The following is a 26296-nucleotide window of genomic DNA, read 5'->3' on the forward strand; positions in this document are numbered from 1 at the left end:
TTGGTGACTTTTGGAGCCTGTCTGCTGAGTTCAAGGACAGGTGAGGTGGCGTGGTAGATTCAGGACACCCGTGTTTGGTTGTTGAAGCCATTGCCCTTGGCTGTGCCGGCTGCTGCACTGGTGCCAGGCTGGTCCTTTCCTCTAGGATTCATCTGCCCACTGTGCAGAACTGTTGCTGCTCTTTTCAGAGGATGCTTGGGGCTCCCCTGGCTTCATGTCTCTAAAGTCTGTCAGTAATGATTGTGTGGCTCAAAATCTCCTGAGAAAGCTCCTCCATGGGAACACCAGTTGGAGCTAAGAAGCAGCAAGGCAGGGAGCCCGTGGCTGGAAAGGCTGGTTACAGAAGTTTGTGGGGACTTTTATGTCCATCACATTACAGATGGGGAAACTGAGGCAATGGAGCCATGTCTGGGTGTGTGTTCAGGGTCCTTCATGGCACCACCAGCAACTGGGGGCTTTTCCTGCCTGCCCTGTGCCCAAATCCCCACCAGTGGCTGTTGGCTGCCGGCCACTTGGCTTTAGCTGCCTCCTGCCCACACGGACACTGTGCTGAGCACATGGTGCTGTGTTGATTTGAAGCCCACGGTGCCCCTGACCCCAGGCTTTATGTCCCCGAGCCAGGGCTGCCACACGCTTTGTGACTCCCTTTAACCGAGGCATTTCCTCCTGCTCTGTGCTCGTCATCGCAGGGGGTGTGTCACTGGGCCGGCTTTACACTTCGACCTCCATGAGCTCCACTTCGGTGACATCTCCTTCGGTGAGTGTTCCCTGGGCTTGGGCACAGCGTGAGGGATCTGTGCGTTCCACAATGAACCACTTGAACATAAAAACATCCATCACTCGTCTTCTGCCACAGCAGCCTCTTCAGGCTGGGAACTCCAGGGCTGCTGGTGCCTCAGGTAGCATTTTGCCCTTGTCAGATCAAATAGAACCAAGGAATAGAAGCTCTGGGCTGTGCCTGCAGTTGTTTTTTCCCCCCATCTGTGTTCAAATGACTCTTGGTGAGCAGGCCTGGGAGAAGTCTCCTCCCCACAGAGCTGGCCAGCCAAGCCAGATGTCCAGTGCAGAGCAGTGGTGGCCGGTGGCCGGGCTCTGCAGGACATCCCCACCATGTGTGGCTGGAGCTCTGGCTTTCCAGGATGGAAAGCAAATCTCAGAGCTCAAGTGGGGTAAACCCTTGCAGGCAGCAATCACAGGGAGCAGCAGGGCTGTGATGGCCCCCTTTGTTGGGTGAGGTGGGACATGGTTCCTAATCACTGCTCTCGAAGCAAGGCTCAGGTTTGCCTCCAGTGGAATGTGCTCTGAGCTGTCACCTGCTCAGTCTGTTTGGCCCAAACCAGGAGATGCCTTAAGGATGCTGCAGAGAGAAACTGCATTAGGGTGCTTTGCATCACCTTCTAGCTCCAGATTCCATTAATTCCTCACGTAGCTTCTCGGTGAGCTGTAGTTCACATAGTAAAGAGCTAAACTGCAGTCACCCTTTCATCCTACCAGGCTGTTCACACCAGCAGTCATGACACAGTTGGTGCCTAAATGGATATTTGTGTCCTTTTCCCAGGTTTTCCCCGCACCATGACCTGTCGCCTCACTAACACCTCCCCGCTGGCCGTGACATTCAAGCTCCGCATGTCGGACGATGGCACGCAGCCTGCTGTCAGCAGCTTGGATCAAATCTGCAAGGAAGGAGACCCATCCTGGAGGAAGGGAATTCATTTTTATGTGGAACCAAGGGAGTTTACAATGAATCCCAGCCAAGGGACCATCCTCCCCCAGGGACACCAGGATATCGAGGTATGGGAAGAGTCCAGCCACACACGCTTCAGCCCCAGGGCTAAAGCTTCACTGGAGTGTGCGAGGGCTTTAACTCTGATGCCAGCTTTGAGGATCATGTGAGTGAGAGATCTGCACTGGCCTGAGGCCTCTGTTAGCTGGGTTACTCAGGATGTAACTGAAGCAGCACTGTTTTGTTCCCAAAATCATACGCTGAGATCACAAACCGTATGGTAAAGTACTGGAGCCATTCTTGTGTTTTTGAGAGCAGTTTCTTTGATTGCAAGTGGGCAGAGGAAGGATGAGGACAGAATGAGAGGTGTCATTGTAGAAAGCAGTTTGCTTTTCTTCTTGGTCTCATGTCTCCTCTCCTGGGGAGCAGAATGATTTGTGTTCATTGCAGGGATCTCCAGTGGAGACAAAAAGCTCTGCAGCCATGAACTGCCTAGCACCTGCTGGGCCACATTTGCCCTCAGCTTCCTGCTGTAAAGCTGAACTCATTCTGTCCAAGTCAGCAGATTTCATCTGCATTTGTGTCATTGTAGTCAGATGAAAAATTGGCCCCTTAATTTGGGTACAGTGGTGTGTAGAGCTTTAGCCTAATGTTTGAATTTAGCTGACCTATGCCATGATAGCAAGGTGTGTTTAACAAATCTGGTATTGCCAGAAGGCTTTTGTTACTCTCAGAGACTGTGCTCTACACATGGATCAGCAGAGTAATTAAGGCAAAATCCTCCCTTTCCTTCCCATGAAACAAGAACTGGAGAATACCACGTGTGGGTAATGAGCTTTTATAAGGAAGAATTTACTGCTCTTCTCTTCCACCAGGTGACCCTGTGCTCCAACACGGTGATGGAATACTACCGGAAAATGCTGGTGGACCTGGTGGGCCTGGAGGGTGTTGGCAAGGAAGTGGCATCAGTGATCATCACAGCCAGGTACCAGCACTTCCCTGGCCTCTCCCAGCACACTGCCTGGCACAGGGTTTGCTGGCTGCAGCTCCCAAGGGAAGTGTTATTTAATGTTCTCATGTTGTGACCAGCTGGACACGAGAACAGCAGTGCTTGGAAAGCAGCCTGTGGTGAAAAGCAGCCCTGCTCACAGCCCAGCACAGTCCTGGGCCTTTTTCTAGAGGGACCAGGAATGAAATCATTTATTGGCCTGGTTTTTGGTGCTTGAGCTGGAACAAATTTCCCGAGGACCTGCTCTCCTTCTTCCTGCAAGAGATGGAGCTGTGCTGGGTTGAGACCCCCCTGCTTTGGTTTGGGACACACCAAGCAGCCTGCTGAGAGTCAGGGTCTGGTTCTGTTCATGAGGGCACGTGACAGTGGGGAAGTGGCTCACAGCCAGAGTGGTGAGGGCAAGATCTTACGAGGGGAAAAGAGCCCTTGATGTGGCAAGTCAGCTCTAGTTTTTCTCCTTTCTTCTGCTTCCCATTTTGAGCTTGAATGTTTTCAGACTTAAACCAAAAGTTGCTCTTGCTGCAGCAGAATTCCATCCTGCCAGTTTAATGATGAGAGGGATGCGGTTCCCTGGTGCTGCTCCCTCTCGCAGGCAGAGCCATGCAGTCAGTGCCTGGGCTGCAGTTTTGTCAAGCAAGTGCAAATGGGGACAGTCAGTGCATGGAGCTGTGGAGTGAAGGACCGAGGGAGCTGTAGGAACTGGGAGGGGGTGATCACCCACTCTGTAGGGCAGGTGGTGTCCCATGCCCTCCAAAGCTGGGGCAAACAGCTGAGTTTTCAGGCAGGGCAACAGCCCCGTGGGAGAGAAGGGAGTCATTTTTACTGAGACACCGGAGTCGTGTGTTCCTTGAGCCTTAGTGAGCACTGATCCGTGTTGGGAATGCTCCCCCAGAGCTCATGGATCACCGGGACTGTTACAGGAGTCCTTGCAAGCCTTCTGGGCTAAAGGAGAGGCTGAGGCAGCTGTGGGACAAAGTAAGTGCTCTGCCTGGGGCACTTGGCAGCCTCTGGCTGCTGCCTCTCAGGGTTTGCCCCTCCTTGACAAGCCGTGTTGGAGTGGGAAGGCTTTGAAGGCAATTTCTCACTGCAGGGCTGTTAAATGTCTGTTTGACAGTGACAAATGGGTTATCTTTGGGGGTAAATGTTCTCTGTTCTCTCAGTATCTCTGATTCCCTTGGGGTCATCTCTTTGCCCAGATGTCTGGTTCCTGAGCTGCAAGTGTACCCCCAAATCATGCACTGCAATAAGTGCCACCTGAAGGAGCCATACGAGAAGAAGTTCATCATCACAAATAAAACTCACCTTCCTGGCTGCTACGGGCTCATTCCCCAGGTTTGTCATTGCATCCACCTCCTCCTCTCAAATATTGCTGAGGAGATTATTAGGGGAAAAAAGGGTTTGGATAAGACCTTGCTGTTTTCTGTTCAGCCTTAAAAATCTGCTGAGAGCAGGATCCTACCTGAATGTAAACTTTAGGAGGCAGTTTAACCTCCTGAGGAAACAGTTTATGTTCTAGTCTTCAGGGTGTTCTCTGGTGGGAGATCTTAGAGGGTTGTGAAAAGCTGCTGCAGCCACAGACACCAACAGCTGTGCTGGCAGCCTCCTTGCAGGACCCCCTGAGAATGCTAAGCCTGCAATTCTTGCATCTTCTTTGGGCCTTTTACCTTTGTCCTGGGGATTTTGAAAAACGTGTGTGAGTTGCTGTGGCGGTGGATGTTAAGGAGTTTCAAGCTGAATTTGGAGGTCCCTCTGAAGCTGCATTTGATTGTGTCCCTTCTAGAAACGCAAGGAGGACTCTCCTGTGTTGTACTCCAGCCCCAAACCCTGTGGCATTGTCCAGCCTCGCAGCACTGCAGAGATTCCGGTTACAATCCAAGTGCAAACATTGGGCGATCATCGCACCAATGTTCTGATCGGCGTGTTTGGGGATGAAAGAAACCCACTGGTGAGTGCAAGGGGAGATGTGTGCCTTTGTGCAGCTCCTCCTGGCAGGGTGCAGAGTGTGCAGGGATTCTTCTGGGAAAAACAGGCACAGGCTGCTGTGGAGAAGGACAGAAGGGACTGGTGGCATGAAGAGCTTATGCCTTATAGGTGGTAATCTCAGTGTCTGACTCTGAATGTAGTTCCTAAGCTGGAATTGAGGATAATTTTAGTTAAATTAATCTTTAAAATGCTAGTAACTTTGGAAATACCTGTTTTCAAATGTCATCTCTTTAAGCACAAAAGAGGATGTCAGAAGACTTCTGGGAAGGTTGAGCTTTGTGGAAAAGAAAGGAAAGCTGGCATTTGAAGAGTAGTTGCAAGGATTTAAACTTACATTAAAACGCATGGAAGTGATGATGGCAAATTCCCTGGATGGCACCAAGTATCTGACCCTGGGCCATTGTGACACTGCATGTAAATCAGTCAGCAGGAAGGACAGGCAGTGCAGGCTGTGCCAGGGAGCCTGAAGTTTGACACAACAGTTGCTTTCAACTATCAGGCTGCTTACCTTAAGCAGGAGGGTTTCTCCTCACCAGAATAACCAATTGTTTACCTGTCAGCCTGGTCTTAACTAGACATTTCTTGCAAAGCTTTTACCTTGGGCCAATCATTTGTATTTTGACAGTTTCTCTTACCTTAATCCTTTTTAATTTGGAGGTGAATATGTAACTTTAATTTTTTTTCCCCAAAAGCCCAGCATTTCAGCTGGAGAGGGGTTAAATAATAAATAATAAATAATAAATAACTTGAGTAGAGTTGAGCTGTTTAAGCTTTTTTAGGTTTCCCTGTTGTGGTTTGTTTTGGCTTTTATAAAAATCTTTCTTTCCTGCTTCTTCCTGGAACAGAGAGCAGAATTCCTGAGCTCTGGAGAGCTGGCAGAAATCTATGGAACTCCAAAGAAGATAGACTTTGGCATGATCCCAGTGCTACAGCCGAGCTCACAAACTCTTACCCTCTTCAACACAGGTCTCGTCCCTGTAGACTTCAGGATCAAGATTGTAAGTACCTGTGGGGCTGTTTTCCAGGGAATTGACTGGTCAGTAGCAGCCAGGACTTTTTATGACTGGTTTTGATATGCAAGATTTCCATCTGGCCCATCTGGTGTGAGAGGTGGCAGGATACTCCAATATTCCATCGGAGCGAGGCAAGAGGAACCTGGCTCTGGAGTGGTTTTAGCTGGGGCCCTCGGTGAAATCAGGTGCAGAGATGTTGGAGCAGAAACAAGTCTGGATTGTGGTGACAGGTCCTCCCTTCACTTTCTGGAAGGTCTTCAGATGTGCGTGTGACATTTTTGGAGCTCTGAGATCAGAGAAACCTGTGTTCCTTTGCTCCCCAGAGAGCCTGGATTTCCCTATGGTTTCCCTGTCCCAGCTGCATTTGCTTTGTGCCCAAGTGCTGTTTGTAGTGGAGAGCAGGGTGTGAGCTCTGTCCTCAGACTGCAATTGTCACAGCTCCTGTGGCTCAAGCCAGTTGGGCTGTGCACACGAAGATGTGTGGGGGTTGTGCACCCCCCCAGCCTGTGATCTTTGTGCTGTTGAAGAGCATCTTTGGGGAGCAGCTGCAGAGAAAGGCTGTTTTCATATGTGGAGGTTGCACAGGGCAGAAGGAGCTGGGGCTGCTCCCCTGGCAGGGAGAGCAGGGCTGGCACAGCCAGGAAGGGCTTGTAGGCTGGGGCTGGGGCTGGCTGGGTTGTCTGCTGGAGGGGGAGATCTGGGAGGGGCTTGAGGTTTGTTTTTCTTCATGCTGGATGTGCTGAACTTGTGGAGCTGCTTCAAACCTGATCCTATGGCCTTGTTTGTGTTTGTGGCTAAAGCATCAGGCCATGTGGGAGAGTCCAGCCACAGCCTCGTGGGCCAAGGAGGAGGGCTGTGAAGTTGAACTTGCTGCTTTTCCAGCTCTTTGGGGGATAAATGCCACCTTCAAGTGAGGGGTTTTTCCAGGACAGCTTTCTCTAACTCCACAATGAAATTCTGCTTTCAGCCTTTGCAGGGAGCAGTGCATCTTGGCTGGGTGGGCCTGGCATGGAAATGATGGGTTTCACATGCTCCTAGCAGGGCTGGGCCTGCAGAGCTGTGTCTGTACAGCTGTGCTGGTGCCAGACCTTTCCTCCCTGCTCTGAGCAGCTTCCAGCTCTCTTGCCCAATCCATGAAGTCCATGAGAAAGCAGATGACAAGAGTTCTTGGGAAGAGTGGGCCATGTGCACAGAGCACACATCATCCAGTTCCTTTCTGCTTCTTGCTTTTCTGCTCTGCTGTAACCATTTTGAGGTGGCTTTTCCAAAGCAGAGGGCACTGGGGCACCTCTCTACAGCTGATGGTCAGTGGGAAGTGAGGGCTTCAGTCCTTCAGGGGATCTTGAGAAGCACTGATGGCCCCTTGGGCAAGAATAGTTTGGTGTTGGGGTTGCAACTGGTATTGCAGTGATATTCTTCAGGATCTCAGCAGTGTCCTCCAGCTATGTGGTTTCTGGAGTGGGATTTGAGCAGTCCTGGCTTCCTCTGGCCTTGAGCCTTTGTGAGAAGGCAGGAGAGAGAGAAAGCAGCTTTCCCTGGCACACACTCCAGAGCAAGAGTGGGGAAGGAACACTCTCCTGAGGATAAACATCCCTTGGGTTGGGCAGAGCTGGGGTCATTAGGTGAGTCTGTTAAAGGAGAGGAAAATACAGGTTGTATGAGCTCTGCTGTTGCCTGAGACTGCAGCTCAAATTTAGGGAAATGAAGCCTTTATGATTTTTATCCTCCCCTCTTTAGTCTGTCCTTTTCTTATATCCCACAAGAGATCACGGTGCATGGTTTCCATCCTAAATGCATCTTCTGCTTGTCTTACAGGCTGATAAACCCCAGTGCTTTGTTCTTGAAACCCAAGAAGGAGTGATCCCCGCTAGGGGTGAGGTTCCTGTGACTGTCACAGCCATCCTGGATGACACTGGGCATTTTGCTGACTCCATCCAGCTCTTCATCGAGAACAGCTTTTGCTTCAGCTTCTTACTGAGGGCTATGGGCACTGGCACCACAATTGTCACAGACAAACCACTGGCCCCAGAGCTCAACTTGGGATACCAATTCAGGTAGGAGATCTCCCCACTCCCACCTCTCCTCCTGGCTCAACAAGGAGCAGTTTTGCTGTAGTCCTTCAGGCAAGATCTTCTTCAGTGTTCCAATCCCTGAGTCCTTCCCTGAAGGCAGAGATTCCTTCAGAAACGTGTGGTGGCCAGTTGAGAGTTGTTAGATACCCTCAAAAGCCACTGGAAGGGAAACCAGTTGCTAAATGGCCACTGAATTGTCTTTAGTTGTAATACATTTATGTCCTCACTTGATCAAGCAGTGGTGTCACAGCTGCCCCAGAACAAAAGGTTCCCAAAAGGGCGCCCGGGTGAGGCGGTCCCTCCGTGGGGCTGAGGGACCAAGGGCAGATGGCCTCACAGCCTTCCCTTCTGAAATGGCACTTCCCAGGCAAGCAGGGCCTGGGAACAGAGAGACAGGAGGGCACCAACCCCCCCAGGAAGGCAGGAGCCCCCAGAGCAGTTCCAGGGCCAGATGGAAACTGCTGCTTTGTGTGGGGCCCGCAGTGCCACTGCCGCTTCCTCCTGCTGTTCCTGGGCCCTGCTGCTGCCCTGCTGTGCCCAGGGCCTCGATGGCTTTTTTGCTGCCAGCAGAGTTTGCAAAGTTCACTTCAAAACAGTTTCTAATTGCAAAATGAAGTTCTACAAATGGCTCTCAGTGCAAAACCAAAGCTGCTACCAAGGAGAGGGCCCTGCTGCCCTGGTTTCCTCTCCTGGAGCAGGCAGACGATTTTTACCAGCTTGCTGGGATCGTGCAGAAGCTGCCTCTGAGCTGGCTTTTAGAAATGCCTGCAATCATACCCCACACACAAGGTCCTCAAGGGCAGCATCTCAAAGATTCACGGACAGTGTGGGGCACCGAGCAATGCAAAATACAGTAACAGTACGAAATCAGCCCAGAACAAACATTTTGGAGGAAAACATCAGGTCCTGTTAGTCTCACCTTGAAAATGCTACATTAGCATTATAAGCAGATTTCTCTTTGCAATAATGACACCAGAAGGGCAGCTTGTCAGACAGTTTCTGGCCCACATAAAGAGCTGGAAAAGAAGACAATCCCCAAGTTATGAACACCTCAGATGGCTCATCAGGAGCAATCTGATGAGCAGGGAAACAGCTGCTCCCACACCATTTTCCATCCTGGCTTCTCTTGTAGCCACCTTCCCAGTACTCATCAGTTCCAAGTAACAAACAGGGGCCACCATTTCCATCGGCTCTTCTGGAGCGTGGAATGCTACAGGCCAGCCAAGAGGAAGGGCCAGAGCGTCTCAGCCCTCAGCAGCCCCAAGGCCGAAGATGATTTCGAGAGCCGCAGTCGTACGAGCGCCGTGTTCGGGCTGGAGCCAGGCTCCTGGCACCTGCAGCCAGGCCAGTCTGTGGCCATGGTGCTGCGAGGCTTCTCCCACATGCCACAGGTGAGGTCCCCACCAAGGGCTGAGCCTGGGGAGCCCTCACATCCCCTCCCCTGGCCTTGTTCCACAGTGCCTTGACATTTGCCTGGGGAAATGAGCAAGGCCCTTCAAGAAACTGCTTTAAGGCCGCACGTTTCTGTGGCAGCACCAGTTGCTTTCCTTGCTGGCCACCATCAGAGCAGCCAAGGCTTTATTGGGATTCCACAGCTACCAAAACCCAGTGCTGATCCCAAAGCAGGGCTGGAAGGAAATAATGCTCTTTTGGGGCAAACGGTGTTGCACGCTGAGTCAGCAAAGAAGGGCAGACAAATAAGTTACACTTAGACTAGGAGCACAAAAAGAAAGGGAATTCAACAAGTGCCAAGTGGTTTATCTGGGGTAAGCACAGATAAAACAAAAGCCATGTGAAGGGAGGGGAGTTCTCACAAGTGCCTTTTGTGGGCATTGGGGTGCAGTGTTACAGACAACTGAGTGCAGAATAAATCAGCTGCATCACGGCAAGAAAAGGAGGCAGTGCCCACTGTAACTGTGTGGCAGGAATAGGGGCTGTGCTGGGTGCTGAGCCAGTGCAGGGCATTTGCTGGTGCCCTGCCACCCTCCACTGGTGACAAGTGACTCTTGCGTGCAGGAGGTGAGGGATTACATGAGGTGTGAAGCTGTCGTTGGCACAAGCGTGGTGACAAAGAAGATCATAGAAACCATCATTAGCTGCAAGTTCATAGATCCCTCTATAGAAGTATCAGCCAGAAAACTCTCTTTCCGGGTGGAGAAGGTAAGTCTCTGGATTGCATCCTGGCATTTAGCAGCATGGCTGAGGGGGGTGTGTCCTTGTGTTAAAGCCCCTCTTTGCTCTGCCTGAGGCACTTGGTCAAGTGAGTGAAGATGCTTTTAGAGATGAGACTGGTATTTAACTGCCCCAAAGCAAAACTGCAGTTACAGCTGCACTGCTGTGGGGATCATGGCCACTTGCAGAGAAATGCCAGTTTCTCTGCACACTGTAAAGGGAGGTTTTTAAGGATCCTCCAAGGCACGATGATGTCTGTACACTGAAGCTGTAGGCAAGCTGGGGGGAAGAATGGAAATTTCTGTGAATTCCTCAGGCTAACGAGGAAAAACCCATCATCTCCTGTGTCTCTGCCTTCTCTGCTGTTGGCATGGATACTTTAGGGTATAGCTATAAGGTATAGCTCTGTGCATTTCCCTAGGCCTCACCTGCTTCAAAAGACCCCCAGACATCCTGCAGTGATGATAACACTGAGGCAGAGCAGGTGCCCTTTAGTCTCTGGATCCCAGTTCCAGCATCATCTTTCCCTCTCCTGCAAGTTGTCTGAAAAAGAGAATATGTTTCATGATTTGGTTTCTGTACTTTCAGGCCTCTCGTTTGGCTCCCAGGCTTCCACTGAAGTACAGAATCCCTGGAACAGGCAGTTCAGATGTAATTAGAAGCCTTTCAGCTCTCCCTGATTCTGCCTGGGTTCTGCTCAATGCCACACACACCAACTGATTGATTGCATACTATGGCACAGCACCTGTTTGATATCAGTACATCCAGAAGCAGTTTCCCAAACTCTCTGGTTTCTCTAAAGCATGCAGGAAGCCCAGCACAATGCACAGACAGGAAGGAAGAGCCTAGGCTGATCACAGCTTTGAGACCATACACACCTTGTCCCTGTAGCAGGAGCTGGAGGACACTTGTTGCAGACTGACTGCTTTTTTGAGGCTGCTAGAGCCAATAAGGTTGTAAGAAATGACAGCATGTGAGTGAAGATGTTCCAGTGCTGTTCTGCCCAATAGAGAGACAAAACTGGACACAAATGGTCTGGATTCACTTTCTGCTTTAGGTCTTGTTCAAGCAGCCACCTCCTCTCCTATTCCCTCATCTGTACATGGGAGTGGTGCCCTGTCCCCAGAGGATGCTGTGGTTTCTAAACATGACAAGCATCTGCTATAAAGAAACATCTCCTGGGAAAGTAGAAACAAATAGAAAGGATCAATAGCATGTGTGCACTTCTGGGGCTGAAAAATGTGAGATGCAACAGAAGCAGGAGGAGGTCTCTGGCTACTTGAGGCTGTTTTTCCTTGTTTCCATAGAAACCCAGTGATGTCCTAACTCTGCAGTACCAGCCTTTGGCTTTAACAAACACCTGCTCCCTGCCGCTCGACCTCGTGCTGGACGTGGAGCAGCCGTTCCTGGTGTGTGATGAGGACCAGCAGCCCCTCCCAGATGGCCAGGTGAGCAGCCCTGGACTCCTCCAGTGGGGCTGGAAGAGGAGGGATGTGCTGGTGCCTTTCTCTTGGGAGGTCCTTGAGTCAACAAGTTTATTGTGTAGCATCAGCAGTGGGCTGGCCTGAGCTGCATCAGCAGAGCTGCTGAAGGAATCAAAAGATTACCTGAATTGAGAAGTTCCATCCTGGCTTTAAGGCACAAGGAGGAGGGAGCAGGCAATTTGGTCTGGGCAAGCCATGCAGTAAAGGTGTCTCCTGGAAAGCATCCCAGCTCTCCAGCAGCCATCCCCTTGTATTGCTGCTGAGCACAGAAACATGAGCCTGAGGGAATCCTGGACTGGACTGTGGTGCCTGCAGTCACACCCTTGCTATAAAGAAGTGAATGATGAACTGAGAAGCCCATGCTGGGGCCACACTTGGAGTATTTACTGTTTCATGCTGTCAGACCTTGGCATGTCATTAATTACTGTCCATCTCCTTGCAGCCTGTGACAGTGGGTGTAGAGGAGACCTGCCATGTCTACATCGCATTTGACCCAGCTTACAAACTGGAGCTTCACAGCTGGAAAGAACAGAAGATTCTGAAGATAGACATGGTTAGGGACCATCCTTATGTGGAGTATATCGAGCTTTGGGGAGAAGTCCACTTCCCAAATCTCCGAATCCAGCCCAGCAGCCTGGAGTTTGGCTGCATCGTGGCTGGCACGGAAGCAGTGCGCTCTCTGAGGATGAGCAACTGCAGCCCCCTTCCTGTGGAGTACCACTGGGCATTGCAGGCAGACAGCCAGGTGCACAAGTTCAGGTATGTGCACCTTTGCCCTCTCCTCTTCTTCCTGCTGTCCTGTTTGTGCTTTGCAAAGAACAGAGCTGTTTGTCTAGGATCTGACAGACTGCTCTGACTTCTCCTTGTGCAAATAACACTGACCAGCTGTGCTCAGGCTGCATGCTCAAGGAATAGGTTTTCCACCAATTTGGTGCTGTGTAGCCCCCACAGTGGTTTCCCTTGGGATGGAAAGCTGGGGCCAAAGCTGCTTTCTCAGAGCTCTGTGGCCTGAGGCGATGTCCACCTTGATGAAGGGCTCCTAATCCCAGCTCCCACAGTGCTGCTGGAGGCCCTTTTGGGGGTGCCCTTTTGGCCCCTCTGCTTTGGGATGGGTCCTCTGTGCAGGAGCTGCTCTCTGCTCCTTGCCTTCCTCCCTTGCCTTGTGCTGGAGGATGCCCAGAAAGTCCCAACAGCAGAGAAAGAGCTACTCAGCACCTGGGCTGATGCAGAACATCTCGTTACCTTTCCTTCTTTTCTGAGACAACTCCTTTAGTGCCAGGGTGATTTCTTTCCCAAGGCTCAACTCTTGGTGGACACCTTGGATTCTTCACTCCCTTTTTTGGTGACACTTGTTACTCATTCTGACTTTTCCCCACTGCAACACGTCCCTTATGGGTTCTGTAGTGCTGGACAGCAGGACTTGTTCATCACACCATCTCCTGTCCCTGCCTCCCAGAGAGTTTCTATTTTAGAGTGAAAAATGCCATTGTCTGGGCACCATGGTCCTGGGAAGTTGCCTCAAACCATTGATTCAAACTAAAGGCAGTGGAATAGATGATATGGGATCTCTTGGGGGTTATGATGAGAGATCCTCTCATCCAGAAATGAAACCCAGCCTTAGATAAGAAGCCACAAAGCTAAAGACAGTTATTCTTTGGGGAGCAGGTCATTATTGGCACTGAATGCCTGTCTGGGAATGGAGCATTCAGGCCGTGTTTGGCTGTAGGGGAGCTCTTGCAGCTCAGCAGGGTGACAGGCAGGCACAGCCCAACTGTGTCCTCACGTGGCATTAGAAACACAAGCAGAGTTACCCTGAGCACCTGCTTCAATCTAAAGTGGGGAATGTGACCTGAGCCAGCTGGGAGTGTTGGGAAATGCCAACCACCCCTGCCTGCACTGTCAGGGAAACATTCCTGATAAATACCTGGGAGAGCTGCAGAGTTTCTGGCATTGGGCATTGGCAGGGCTGTGCTGGCTCATCACTGCCTGGGTGTGCCCTTGGTGTCTCAAATCTCACTTTTTGCTCTCCTCCTTCTCTGTCTTTTCCTCTCCCACTGTGCTTTTTGCATCCTCACAAGGTGTTAATCCCTGTCCTCTGTAGTTCCTCAATGCAAGCAGTTGCAGCTGCCTGCACCACTGCTACCTCAGTGTCATCCCTGGGCTGGTTTAGAACAGACCTGCTCCAGCCTGGATTGGGAAGGGCTGGATCAAACCATTCCTGAGTTCAGTGCACCAGCACCCAGCCAGGGGCTGCATCCTGACCAGGAGCTCCTCATGCAGGTGTCCTTCCCTCCCACTGCAGGTCCCTGCTCACAGTTATGTTTTTTTCCAGATATGAACTTTGCCCACCTAAATTCAGACCCTCACCACCAAAGTTGAAGAGTACCTGTTTGAATTGCTCAGCATCTCAATGGAGCCACTGCAGTATTAAAAATGTGGAGGAGCCAGACACAGACCTGCAAGAACCACAGGATCTTGGCCAATCTTCAAGAGCAGAGGTAGATTTTGTTGTACACCCAGTGCTGTGTTGTCTCCCCAGCTTGCCACCACCAAGTCATGCTCATGCTGACCTCCCTTTTTGCTGCCCTGCTGGTTTGTGCCTTGAGAGTGGGCTGGGCAGCGGGGCCTGTGGATGGACATGGGCTGTGTGGGAGGGAGGAGCAGGAGAGTTTTCCTTGGAGAAGCCTGCTCAGATCCTACAGATCTAAGCTCAACACAGATCTGTGTTGAGTGTGGGATTTTTTGGCCTTGTTCTCTTCACAATGTAAGATGAGGCTTTCATCTGCATCATGATGCTAAGACCTCCAGCTTCCTTCCCAGAGCAAGCTGTGATGAGTCCTGATCTCCATGTACCCTCTTCCCAACCCTGCCAGACCACCTGTTTCCAGGTGTCTGCTTTCACCTGAGAGCTGGTATTGCAGTGGTGGCCCTGAAGCTGTCTTCTAAAATGAGACTTTGCCAAGTGTCTCTCTCTTCCTCTCAGCATAGAAAATGGCTTGTTTTTCAGCTGCCAACATATATTCGTGGAAGGCATTACATCCCAGTGGGGCTGGCAGGATTCAGTCACTCCGTGGATGTACCATGGATTCCCCTCAAAGTGGAGAAGGTAAGAGGGAATCTGTCTCACTTCCACATTTTCAGTGTGGCAAGCAGGGCTGTAGCTGCCAGCCCCACTGGTGGCCCTCAGCATTGCCCACAGAGGGGCCTGGCATCCCTCCAGACCCATCACAAAGTGCTGCTGAAGCAACTGGTTATTGGAGAGGCCACGCAGGACATGCTGTAGGGAGGCCCAAGGACGCTGTGCAGCACCTGTGGAGGGCATTGCTCCCCCTGGACATCATCAGGTGGTCCGTAGGAAAGTTTTGCAGGAGCTTTTGCTGCAGCACCTTGAAAAAGCAGCAGATAAATCAGAGAGAGAGAGAGGGGAAAAGCCTCAGGAGTCAGATGAGCTGGGCTGGGGTCCTTCCCTGAGCTCCAAGAGCTCTCACTCTGCGTGTCCCGCTTTTCTAAAAGCAGTCATAAATGCTTTTTAAAGGCAAGTTGTGTGTCAGAGAGAATTTCTACTGCCAGGAGACATCCCAGTTCACTTCAATGTAGTGTATTACTGCATTGATCCGTGAGTATGGGAGAAGATTTTCCTCATGGTGCCTCCACTGGTCAGTGGCATGGATACAGGATGAGATCAGGATGATTCTGGCTGTGTTGTTTGAGGAATAGATCCCTCTGGCTACAGCTGCACTTTGCTCCAAGGTGCTCTTGTGCATCCATTTCCATGCTCAGCACCTCAGTCTCTCCTGTTCTCTGTGCAGGTTTTCAGGATCTTGCCGCTGTCGGGTGTGCTGCAGCCGGGAGAGAGACAGGAGGTCTTCTTCACCTTCACTGGCCACCTCAACACCATGGCCCAAGTCACAGCGCTGTGCCACGTGGAGGGAGGCCCCACCTACGAGGTGAAGCTGACCGGGGAGGCCTCACGTGTCAGCTTCTCCCTGAGCGCCCGGGAGATCAACTGCGGCTCCCAGGTACCCCACGGGTCCCCGGGCACAGCTCCTCGCCTCGCTGCCTTCCTGCCCACCTCGCTCCAGGGCTCCCTTCCCAGCCCCTTTGTTGTCTCTGGGGCTTGGAAGTACAACCTTTGTGGGACACATCTGGCATCCAAGCTGTAAAATGGCCGTCTCCAACCCTCTCCAAAATGCTGGGAATACCTCTTGTTCAGGGGACTTAACACTGCCTCCTGAGGCACCGCAGGGGGATGCTCTGGACGTCCCTCTGCTGATCCACTCCAAAAGCCTGACCTCCAAGGAGATGCTCTTGTCGAACGCTCTTCTTAATCCATGCAATAATCAGGGGAAGATCTTGGGCTTCCAGTCACTATAGCTGGAGACACTGTCCCAGAATGATCCCCACTTCACTCTTTTTCAGTTGAAAACCCACAGCTATTTCCAGCTGCTGGCCCTGTCGGTGTTGCTCTGTGTGACTCCCTTGTTGCCTGTATGCTGCTTGCCAATACTTGCATGCAGGTGCCTTTTCTTTTGGAGTGCCTCCGTGCTGTCTCTGTTTCTCCTGGCTGCTGGTGACCCCTCAGAGGGCCTGTGTCCCCACAATGAAATGTGTTCATTTATTACTGGCCCTCCCATGGTTGTTGCCACACCTCTGGGTGCTGCCAGAGCTCCCTGGTCCTGTGCAGGTGCCCTGTGCCTGGGGGTTCCCCGGGTTCCCAAGTGCCCCCATCTCCTCTCTGGACCCTGCTCCCATCATGTGTCTGCTTTCAAGGCCAGGAGAGAGGAAGGAGATTCCCAGCAGCAGGCCTGGCTCTGTAACTTCCCGCTCTCTGCCTTCTCTGCAGATGTTTAACGAAGTTCATCACAGCACGGTCATCCTGGCAAACACCAGCAAGATTAAATTCAACTGGGTGCTAGAACCCAGCACTGCAGACCAAGACCTGCCTGGTGTGTTTCTGGTCAAGCCCACCACTGTAAGTAGCACGAGTGACTGACCCCAGCCCTGTCAGGTGGCCCAGGAGAGTGTTAAAGGGACAAAAGAGGGGGAGGGGGAAAAGGGGGAAAAAGGTCCGAGGGGAAAACCCCAAACTCAGCCACGAGATAGAGAGGGCTGTAAGCAATTTCTTCTGGGGGCAGAGAAAGTCAAACCAGTGCTATTGAAAGTCAATAAAGCAAAAGGAACAGTGGTGGGTGCTTGGCTCGGGTGCTTAGCCATAGCCAGAGGCACACCAGTCAACACAACCACATCCATTATAGACCCTGGGTACTGCAACAGCCTAATACAAATTCACAAATGGTTACACATATTCAAATATTTTAACATAGTTCCTCCTCCATCCTGCCTTTTTGGAGCATGTACAGTTGCCCTAGTCCTGGTCATTTGGTACTTTTTGACACATTCAACAGGTTCCCATTAACTTCATTGGTTAAATGTTAATATTACAGCAACTCTTCCCCAACACTGGTATCACCACAAAACATTTGCCTTAAAAAAATTCTAAACTTTAGCAAAAATTCTTTGACAAAAGCCAACATTATAAAACACACAGTATTTACTCTAACAACTGTGCAAGGCAACACTATAATGTATTTATCACAAAGGTGATGTGGTCTGATGGTTTCTTCTAGATAGAGAACCTGTCTTGTCAGCCTGTCTGTCCCCTGAGCCATCCCCCATCAAACACTCTGATGTATTCCCTTCCTCCTCTGCCATTCCTGCAGGGCTCCATTGCATGTGGCAGGAAGCAAGTGTTGAGATTCTCTTACATGCCAGGAGTACCAGGAGCCTTTAGCAGGACATACCAGCTTAAAGTGGGTGACCTGGAGCCGGAAAAGATCTGCCTGAAAGGAGAAGCGTCCTTTCCTATGATCAGTGTCAACCTGCCCTGGAACATCAAAGGTGGGCACTGCCTGTGTGCCCCCAGGAAGGGCCCCTCTGGTTTTGTTCCCTACCAAATGCCCACAGGGCAGCTCATGCCCACCTGCACCAAGCCTGGAGGGCTGCAGGACTCCCAGAGCCACTCAAGCCATCTGACTGCTTTGTGAGTCTTGAGCAGAGGATCCCATGTGGCCTTTGTCCCAGGAACCATCCTGCAGAGCTTGCCAGCACATCTGGCAGGGTCCTGAAGGATGATGGCTGGCCTGAAAGGCTTGGGAAAGCTGTAAGAGAGGCTGGCAGGGCTTCTGGCAGGGTTGGATTTGCGTGACATTGCAGGGGATGAGATGTTCCTCTGTGGGGAGGAAGATGGGTAGGAGCGAACGTGAGCATTCCGAGAGGAGCAGCAGCATCCGCTTTCCATAGATGGCTTGAGGGATTTCTTTCTGGAAGAAAGCAGTGTTTGGGAGCTAGGGACTTCCCAATTTAAGTGGGATTGGCACTTTGCTCACACTTCTCTTGGTGGATGTTTTCTTCCTTCAGGAAATGAGAAACGTGGAAAGCCACTACGGCTTGCAGAACACAGGCAGCAATACTGTGAGACCCTGAAAATTCAGATCCCAGCAGCTCAGCCCTTAAAAAGTCCAGATGTGAAGACTGGGAAGCTGCAGCCCTGCATGCCTGGAGGCTCTGACATTGTAGTAAGAACAGCTGCAGCCCCGTTTGGCACATGCCACTGTGTCCATGTCGCCTGAGCCCCTTGCAGCCCACAGCAGTTTCCCGGTGCCCTGATGGCACTTGGGACCTCCCTGCCCACTTAGAACCATGTGTCACCTCAGCATTGCCCCTAGGGCTGCCACTCTGGCCATGGTCTCTCTGGGGGTTGGCTTGCACCAGCTTGTCAGACACCGAGCAGCCAGACAGGAGAACCCCACACCCCTCTCAACAAGAGCAGGGTGGGATCCTTTCTCAGGTGCAAACCTCGGGAAAGACCTTTGCTAACCAGACACTGTCTGTCTTCCGTTTCCTCAGGCAAACACTCGGCTGCAGATAAAGATGATCGAGAAGGCTGCTCTGGAGCTGCAGAAGAAGCTCACGTGCCATCCCCCAAAGACCGAGTTCCCTGACAAAAAGCTGTGCCAGAGCCTTGTCAAGTGAGTAGGGACTCCCATCCCCATCTCCAGGTGCCCCGTGGGGAACAGCCAGCAATGTCCCCTTCTCCTGAGAGCTCCTTGTTTCTGCAGAGCTGGGAATAGCCTGGACTGCAGCGAGGCTCTTGTCCCGGTGGCTGTGACACGCTGCGTGTGAGCAGCTGAGTGCCCTCCCTTCCCCAGCACCACGCTGAGCTTTGGACTCAGCTCCCCACAGCTGTGGGGTTCTGTCCCTAGAGCTGAGGGGACCCACTGCAGACCTTCAAGCCCTTCCAGACAGCATCAATTCTGTCCCTGCTGACTAGCTCTGAAAGAGACAATTCCCAGCTGATGTCTTGGTTCCAACTAACAGAGCACACTAAACAAAAGGAGGAGGGAACTGCACATGTCAGCAAACCCTTGAAAGCCCAAAATCAGATGGCTTGAATCCTGGTGGGGTGGCAGGGCTTATCTAATTAACTTGGTCTGTCCCTTTGCACCATCATGATGCAGCACAAGCAAGGGAGGCTTCAATTCAGGAAGATGCTCTGCAGAACAGATCAGGTGATCTGGCTGCAGAGCAGTGAAGATTTCCTGTGCAGGCAAATCTTATTGCTAGGCCCCAAAGCAATTTCAGGCTCAGGCTGTACACCAGCCTAAGTAGTTTCATTTAGTCCAGTGGAGGCCCAGTGGACTCACCTCTACTGGCTTTTCATGGCAGAGGAGCTGTGGACAGTTTCCATTTTAAACTAATTTTATTTCCAGGTACCATTAGTAGCTGATAAAACCTAGGACCTGCACTCCTCCTGACTTCCCAAAATAATTGCCAGGTGGTCAGGCCATGGGTTTCACGGGCTTGAGCTGAGTTTTTGCAGCAGTGAATAAAGAAATAGCCACTTGATTTGTATCCTCCATCCACCTGGACATGTAGGCAGGCTGTGGTTTAAGGACTGTCCTTACTCCTCCTTGCAGAATTGAGCTGCCCGAGTATGTCCTGGACATGGGCACTGTCCTGAAGGGTTTCACTGAGAGACGCACTCTGGAGATCACCAACCCTGGGCAGATCCCAGTGTCCTTCTGGGTCGATGCATCTGTCCTGCAGGACACAGGTAAGCAGTGCTGGAGACACTTCCTGTGGGCATGGAGGAGGTGTCTCACCCAGATTAGCTGAAGCCACTGAACTTGGGGAGGTTTTTCAGCTTTTTCTTCTCCCTGCCCCTGCTGGGAGCTTCAGAGGCAGAATCCTCCTGTCCAGCCATGCCCAGGGACCTGGCCTGCCTACAAGTGCCCTGACACTCCAGTGTGGGGCCAGATGGGCTCATCACCCTGGTCACCTCTCAGCATCTTCTGCCCTTGGCTCCCACGAGCATCAAGTTTCTTTGGGCACTCTGTGGCCTTGTTTTGTGAACCAGTGGTGTCTGCTGTGTTTTGGAAGTGCTTTGTTTGGAGTTCACACTGTCACAGCACTTGTATTCAGCGTTTCTTGAGGAAACAGCCTGTGAGATCCTCTGGTGGATCAAAAGAGGCTTCCAGAAGAGGCCTTGAGGCAAGGCTGCACTTGCATCACACAGTGGCTCGCTGTGTCGAGGGGCGTTCAGGTGCACTCTGAGTTTTTGTCCAGGTCACAGCACAGCCTGGGGTTTTTCCCAGACCTCTCACCAGGACAGCTGTAAGGCCTTAACGTGCTTCTGACACATTGCTTGTGTTTCCTGTGTATCTCAGCTGCTTTGTTTTCATCTGTTCAAGGTTTCAGCGTGGACCTGGGCCAGATGAAGAGTCTGCCCCACATGCACACCCTGAGGTTTGATGTGTGCTTTGAAAGTGCCCAGCAACCACAGGGTGACGTGGATGTGCTGCTGCCCATACAGGTACCACAGCTCTTGGGGCAGGCAGCAGGCTGGGCACAGCAGCAGATGTCACCTGCACCCTCTGCTGAATTCTCTGTCCTTCTACAGGTAACAAAAGGCCCCACGTCTCACATCCGCCTCCGTGCCACTGTCTTGGAACTGTCGCTCGACCTCTCCCAGAACACACTGCAGTTCCCCAGTATCCTCGTTGGGCAGTGCCAGGTTGAGACAGTCCAGCTCTACAACGGGTTCCAAGTGCCCTGCAAATGGTTCATCACTGCCATCAAGCCTGTTACGAAGGTAAAGCACAGACAGCACTGAACACACAACTTCTGGCTGGGTTTTCTTTGTGTCTCCTGCCCTTTCTGCTCCTGTGGCTGCCCGAGCACTTGGGTCTGTGGTGTGTTTGAAGAAGTTTCTGAGGGTGTAGATCAAGGCTGGTTTTCCTAGACCTGTTCCATTAGCTGCTGCTTTGCTTTTGTGCCATCTTCAGCCATTCCTCCTCCTCTGAGGACAGCAGTTCCCTCAGCCTGCCCTGTCTACAGGTTTTCCCTCCAGCTCTAGGCTTTGGGGCCACACTTGGTTTGGCTGTGGGTGCTGTCAGCGCTGTATCAGTGTCTCAGAGCACTACAGGAACTGAGGCTCTGTCCTCACAGGCTGAGGAGACCTCACCCCATTGGTTTCTGTGTCCAGAGCAATCAACTCAGATACATGACACCAGCCCAAGGTCAGAAGCAGCAGGCGCTGGAGGAAAGGCGCTGTCCCTTTGAAGTGACGCCCTCCAAAGGAACCCTTGATGCAGGAGCGTGGCAGAACTTGCAAATCCAGTTTGCACCCAAGGAGGAGGTGAGATTGGCAGCTGTCAGCCCAGGAGGCCTGTCAGGGCTATCTGGAAATGAGGGCCTGGTGCAGAGAGTGTGGGACGAGCTCTGCCTTCACAGGGGGCTTTCTGCAAGCGCCGTGCTCAGCGTGGCTCAGTTCAGCCCACAGAGCACTCCCGGGAGATGTGCTCTGAAATGCCCACAGGGAGCTTGCACAGAGAGCATCAGGGCTCTGTGGCTGCCTCTCGGCACAGGGGAGGGATGTGCCCAGCTCCCCTCAGCCTCCCCCTTGCCTGGCCCTGTTTGCAGCTGCGACACTCGGTGCAGAGCAGCTGCACACTCGCAGAGGATAATCCTGGAATGGCCGCTCTAGGCCCATCCTGCTGCACAACTGACTGGCAAAACAGCCACCAGACACCTTCCTGAGCATGGCAGGACAGTCACCTGTCGTGGTGTGCTGCCAGCAGTCAGTCCCTGGGGCTCTGGCCTGCCTGCACATTCCCACACAGCTGGGGATTCAACTGAAAAGGATGCAGCATTCCCAAAAGTACTTTGCCTGGGGCCGCTGGGTCTTGGAAACTGACAGTGTGTAGCAGTATGGACACAAGTGCTTCTGTGCCCACAGACAGTCCCAGGGACCTTTTAATTGCTCAAGAGATGTAAACATCTTGTGTCTGGCTTTGATCAGAGCCAAACACCAAGCAGAGAAGGTGACCCTTATTTCTGGCCAGCCAGAGCTCATTTGCCTCTCTCCTGGAGCTGGCGTTTGCCTGATGCAGCAGTGCCAGGACTGGGTGTGGACACTGTAACCCCAAGGGCCCTTCTCTTGAGCACTGCACTCCTGCATGCCTGGGTGAAAACGCCTGGCAGTCCATTGTCCATCCATCTGGTACCCAATACCCAGTGACAGTGCACACCAGGACTCATCCCAGTTACTCACACCCAGACACAGGCGCTGTAGTCCCTCGCAGAAGTGAATATCTGGTTTCTGTTCACCTTGGAGGGACTGATAACACCCTGGCCTTGGGGCAAGCACTGTATTTGGGGTCCTGGGGCTTCATGGATAAGTTTTCTGCACTTTTCTCTTTTCAGAGGTCTTACAAGTATAAGCTTCAGCTCAACATTCATGGGAGCAGCAATCACTTAAGTCTGCACCTCTCGGGGCAAGGTCTGGAGCCACGGTTGGAGTTCAGTCCCCCCGCACTAAAGATGGGATGGGGGCTGGTGGACAGCGATGGGGTGGAGGCCACAGTGGTGGTGAAGAACCCATGCAAATTCCCCATCGAGTTTTACTCCCTGGATTTTGATGAGCAGTACCTGGAGGAGGAGAAGGTGAGAAGGCAGGTCTGGTCCCCGTGTACATGCTGCCCAAGCTTCACAGCACTCCAATCTTCCCAGGCTTGTGTCAGGGAGATGGAGGCAATGCCCAGGGCAAAGCCAGCTCTGCTGATGTGCTGTGGGAGGATTTAAAGAGTTTGTGTTGTTGGGAGGAAGGGAGGAGACAGAAAATGGGTTTATTGCATCTGTGGGATGAAAGGTGAGAAAAGGAATCTTGCATATGGTTTCTCTTCCCTGCTGGCAGGCTGGGCATGACTTGGGCTGGGCATGTGCTCTGGCAGAAAACTCCACTGGTTCTCAGGGCTTTGCTGGCAGAGTGCAGTCCTGGCTAGTGTGGCTAGTGTGGCTGCAGGCAGTGAGCAGCTCATGGTCATTGTTTTCTTCAGATGAGTCACTTGGGAGGGGTTTCTCTCCCAGTCCTGCTTGTAGCTCTTGCCTCTGCTCTGGAGCCTGCTCACCCCACTGGGCATAACAAAATACTTGTACTTGATGGAAATCAAAAAGCCCATTGCCAAAAGCTCAGTGCCTTCAAAGAAGGAGTTGTGAGGATGAAGGTGACAGAAGTATAAACAGGATTTTCTCTCGTCTTTTAGATGCTGAGGCATCTGGGACTGCATCCCCAAGGGCCTCCCCTTCCCCCTGCTGCTGTCCTCTCCAGAGTTGACTGCCCAGAGGAGCGGCTGGGCTCTGCAGAGCATGTGAAGCCCTTCACCATTGTTACACCTGAAGACAATCTGGTGGGTACTGCAGTGGTGCTGGCACTGAAGGTGCCAGGGCAGGGACCAGGCTAGATGGGGGCATGAGGGACAGGTGGATGGAAAAGGATCATTGTGGAGAGGTAGTGAAGATGTGATGGGGCCCCACGTCTGCAGGTCTCCTTTCTGTCAGGGATGGGGCAAAAGAGACAGCTTTGCTGGAGACAGAGCAGTTCTGTAAGAGGGGAAAAATCACTTAAAACCACCAACTTCCTTTGAGGAGAGGATCCTGAGTTAGAAGGGGTGTCCTAGACAAAACAAACCCCAGTAAGGAAGACCAAGTTCCTGGGCAGGTGCACTTATTTATTCTCTCTTCCATTGGTGAACGAAGGCCCATTTTTCTTTCCAGGATGGGAATGTCTCAGGGCTCACCCCTCTCTCCCTTTTCTCTCTCCCTTTAGGCCAAGACCCCAGATGAGATGGGCAGTTCTGCTGAGGGCCAGCCAAAGAAGGGTAAAGCAGCCAGCAGAGACAAGTTTCCAAAGGGGAGCCAAATATCTACACAGAGAACAGAAAGTCCCTGGGAATCCTCCAGCACAAGGTCCAAATGTACACTGGAAAGTGCCTCAGTCCCCACAGAATTCCTCAGGTGAGCTGCACAGGAGGAGGTGATGCCTCTGCTTCTTGGTCCTCTTGCCAAACAAGGTCCATCGTCCCCAGCTGCACAGGAACCCTGTGCCAGGGCCTCCATGGGATGGCCAGTGCACCCTCCTTGTTTCATTTGCTCCTCAGCCATGTCTGAAGCCTCCTCTTTAATTGCCAGGCTGAAACGGTACCGCTGGATAGTGCCTGCCCTCGGTGAGGTGGAACTGAAGGTCCACTTCTCCACCAAAAAGCCAGGGGAGTTTGAGCAGACGCTGAGGTTTGAGCTGGTGGGGACAAAGCGGCAGTACGAGCTGCCCTGCAGTGGCACCGGCCTGTACCCCAGCATCAGCCAGAACCCACGGTAAGGCTGGCCCCTGGCAGCCTCCCACACTGCTGTCCCCGAGCTCACAGCCAGGGCTGCTCCTTGGGCATTCTGGCCTGGGCACATGGTGCTGCCTGACGTCACCCAGCATCTCTTTCTGTGCTGGGAGCTGGGAAGGCAGATGGTCCCTGAGCCACCAGGATGGGTTATGGCTTTCTGACTGCATTTCCTACCTGCAGCATCTCATAGCTCCTCCTTCCCTGCTTTCTCTGCCCAGGCTGGTGTTTCCACAGTGGAGGAGGACCATGAAGGAAGGTGAAATCATCTTCAAGGAATATGTTGAGAGCACCAAGCAATTCCACTTTGGACCGCTGCTGTGTGGGAAATCAAGAGAGTGGTATGTGCTCCCTGCTGGGTGTTGTACTTTCCTGGACACGCTTGGGGACATGGACACAATCCAGGGCAGTCCCTGGCAGAGTCCTGGCACACACGTGGGTTTGAAGGAGCACAGATGTGTGAACCTGAGCATACAAGAGGCAAATGAGCCTTGGGGGAGCCGCTCTGCCTGCCTGCTGGGTGCCTTGGCCAGAGCCCCAGGCTGCTGCCAGTCCAGAGGGGACTTGGGGCAACTTTTGTCTGCCTCCACATCTCAGCTTCACCCCTTAGGAAATGTATGGTGGTTTTTGAAGTGCTTTGAGCTCGGCAGTTAGCCTGAGTGAGCAATTATTCTGTAGGTGGTTTTGTAAAGCTATCATTGATCTGTAATTTTTAATAAGATTTTATGGTTGACCTGCCAGTGGGTGTCAGGGGGTATGTACAGCAGGAACTACATTTGCCTGTAATGACATTGCATCATCACTGCTGGATAAAGTCTGCCTGAAAACGTTGTCATTGAAGCCATTGTGCATTTCTACTTTTACTGTCACTTTTTAAAAAATAGTATTTAACATTAAGTTCTTGTCTCCATGGGAGCTCTGGAGGGCTAAATCTATTTTGACAACACAGTTTCAAAAACCAGACAATCTTTAGCCAGGTTTATGGGATGGTCTGGGATTTCTGTTTGCCTCTTTAACCCTTTCACTCCAAAGTCATTTCCACACCTGAGAGAAGGGTCACTTGTTATCTTTTTGCATTCCTCTTGGGAAATGATGCTTTATATTTCTTTCTCAGATTTTGTGATAAGCCATGAAATCCAAAGCAGTTTCATGACTTTTTGGAAATAGATCAGCTAAACTCTTTTTCCAAAAGCCTTTCTTTATACCCTGCAGGGAAGGCACCCCAAGAAAGAAGGGGAAAGAACCCATGGGCCTGGTGTACTGTTATTTTTCTAGGCACCTTTGAATTTACATTGTATTAAAAACACTTGAAGTGGCCTGAGCATCATCAGGCTTCTGGGGTGGAGGCCCCAAGTACAGGGGAAGGCATCAAAGTCAGGCAAGGATGAGCACATGCCCACGCCCCTGGCTGGGATCCACTTCCCTCACTTGTTTGTTAGAGCAGGGTCCTCCAGCACCGCTTCCTCGGCTGCACACGGTGCTTTCCTCGATGCGTGGCAAAGGCAACAGTCTCCTCTGCAGCCTTTTCCCCTTTTGTGGACAGGTACAAGGCCCAGAACTGTCCTGCCAACTCGGAGAATATAACCATCCTCAACAACTCCCCCATGGACGTAGAGGTCCAGTTCTTCTTTGAGGATGATGGAAAAGCAGAGACGTTCCTTCTGGACCCTCCCAGCATGACCCTGAAACCAAAGAAGAAGCAGGTAGGAGAGGGGCAGGTAGAGCAGGCACCGTAGAAGTGCCCAGGAGCTGCTGCTCCTGCTCACACACAGAGCTCTTTCTATTTCTTTCCGTGGGGCCGGGTCCAGGAGCTGACCATTTGGGCATACCCCACTTCCCCTGGCTTCCTGGAAGACAAACTCATCTGCTGCATTGACAAGAACCCAGAGCCAGTGGTCTTCAGCGTGTGCTGCCACGGGGTGCACGTGAAGCTGGAGGTCAGCCCCCTGGAGCTGTCTTTTGACAAGCTGCTTCTGCACAGGTCAGTCATCCCACAAGCACTCCAAGACTTGTGACAAAGACAAAACATTTGACTCTGCTTTCCAGGGCTCGGATGGAGCTGCTCCAGGTTGCATTCAGTGGCGAGGCTGGTATGACCAGCCAGCAGCTGAT

The 26296-nt window shown here is 51.9% G+C and overlaps 1 protein-coding gene across 1 annotated transcript in view; it reads left to right on the plus strand.

Annotated features, from left to right (window-relative positions):
* Positions 1 to 26296, plus strand: part of LOC147645789 (axonemal central pair apparatus protein HYDIN-like) — a 56815-nt gene that overhangs the window by 16608 nt on the left and 13911 nt on the right. The window contains exons 13-41 of the mRNA XM_086874218.1: positions 690 to 757; positions 1559 to 1791; positions 2599 to 2708; positions 3929 to 4064; positions 4513 to 4677; positions 5561 to 5713; positions 7544 to 7782; positions 8933 to 9191; positions 9817 to 9960; positions 11280 to 11420; positions 11899 to 12215; positions 13789 to 13954; positions 14464 to 14562; positions 15266 to 15475; positions 16300 to 16428; positions 17177 to 17354; positions 17874 to 18031; positions 18363 to 18484; positions 19433 to 19569; positions 20207 to 20328; positions 20416 to 20607; positions 21001 to 21153; positions 22221 to 22460; positions 23060 to 23203; positions 23623 to 23810; positions 23985 to 24167; positions 24406 to 24525; positions 25728 to 25887; positions 25993 to 26165. Of these exons, the coding sequence (XP_086730344.1) occupies positions 690 to 757; positions 1559 to 1791; positions 2599 to 2708; positions 3929 to 4064; positions 4513 to 4677; positions 5561 to 5713; positions 7544 to 7782; positions 8933 to 9191; positions 9817 to 9960; positions 11280 to 11420; positions 11899 to 12215; positions 13789 to 13954; positions 14464 to 14562; positions 15266 to 15475; positions 16300 to 16428; positions 17177 to 17354; positions 17874 to 18031; positions 18363 to 18484; positions 19433 to 19569; positions 20207 to 20328; positions 20416 to 20607; positions 21001 to 21153; positions 22221 to 22460; positions 23060 to 23203; positions 23623 to 23810; positions 23985 to 24167; positions 24406 to 24525; positions 25728 to 25887; positions 25993 to 26165 (4839 nt within the window). The remainder of the gene's footprint in view (positions 1 to 689; positions 758 to 1558; positions 1792 to 2598; positions 2709 to 3928; positions 4065 to 4512; positions 4678 to 5560; positions 5714 to 7543; positions 7783 to 8932; positions 9192 to 9816; positions 9961 to 11279; positions 11421 to 11898; positions 12216 to 13788; positions 13955 to 14463; positions 14563 to 15265; positions 15476 to 16299; positions 16429 to 17176; positions 17355 to 17873; positions 18032 to 18362; positions 18485 to 19432; positions 19570 to 20206; positions 20329 to 20415; positions 20608 to 21000; positions 21154 to 22220; positions 22461 to 23059; positions 23204 to 23622; positions 23811 to 23984; positions 24168 to 24405; positions 24526 to 25727; positions 25888 to 25992; positions 26166 to 26296) is intronic.

The sequence above is a fragment of the Cyanistes caeruleus genome, unplaced genomic scaffold (assembly GCF_971803275.1).
Source record: "Cyanistes caeruleus unplaced genomic scaffold, bCyaCae1.hap1.1 HAP1_SCAFFOLD_171, whole genome shotgun sequence".
Lineage (NCBI taxonomy): Eukaryota > Metazoa > Chordata > Aves > Passeriformes > Paridae > Cyanistes > Cyanistes caeruleus.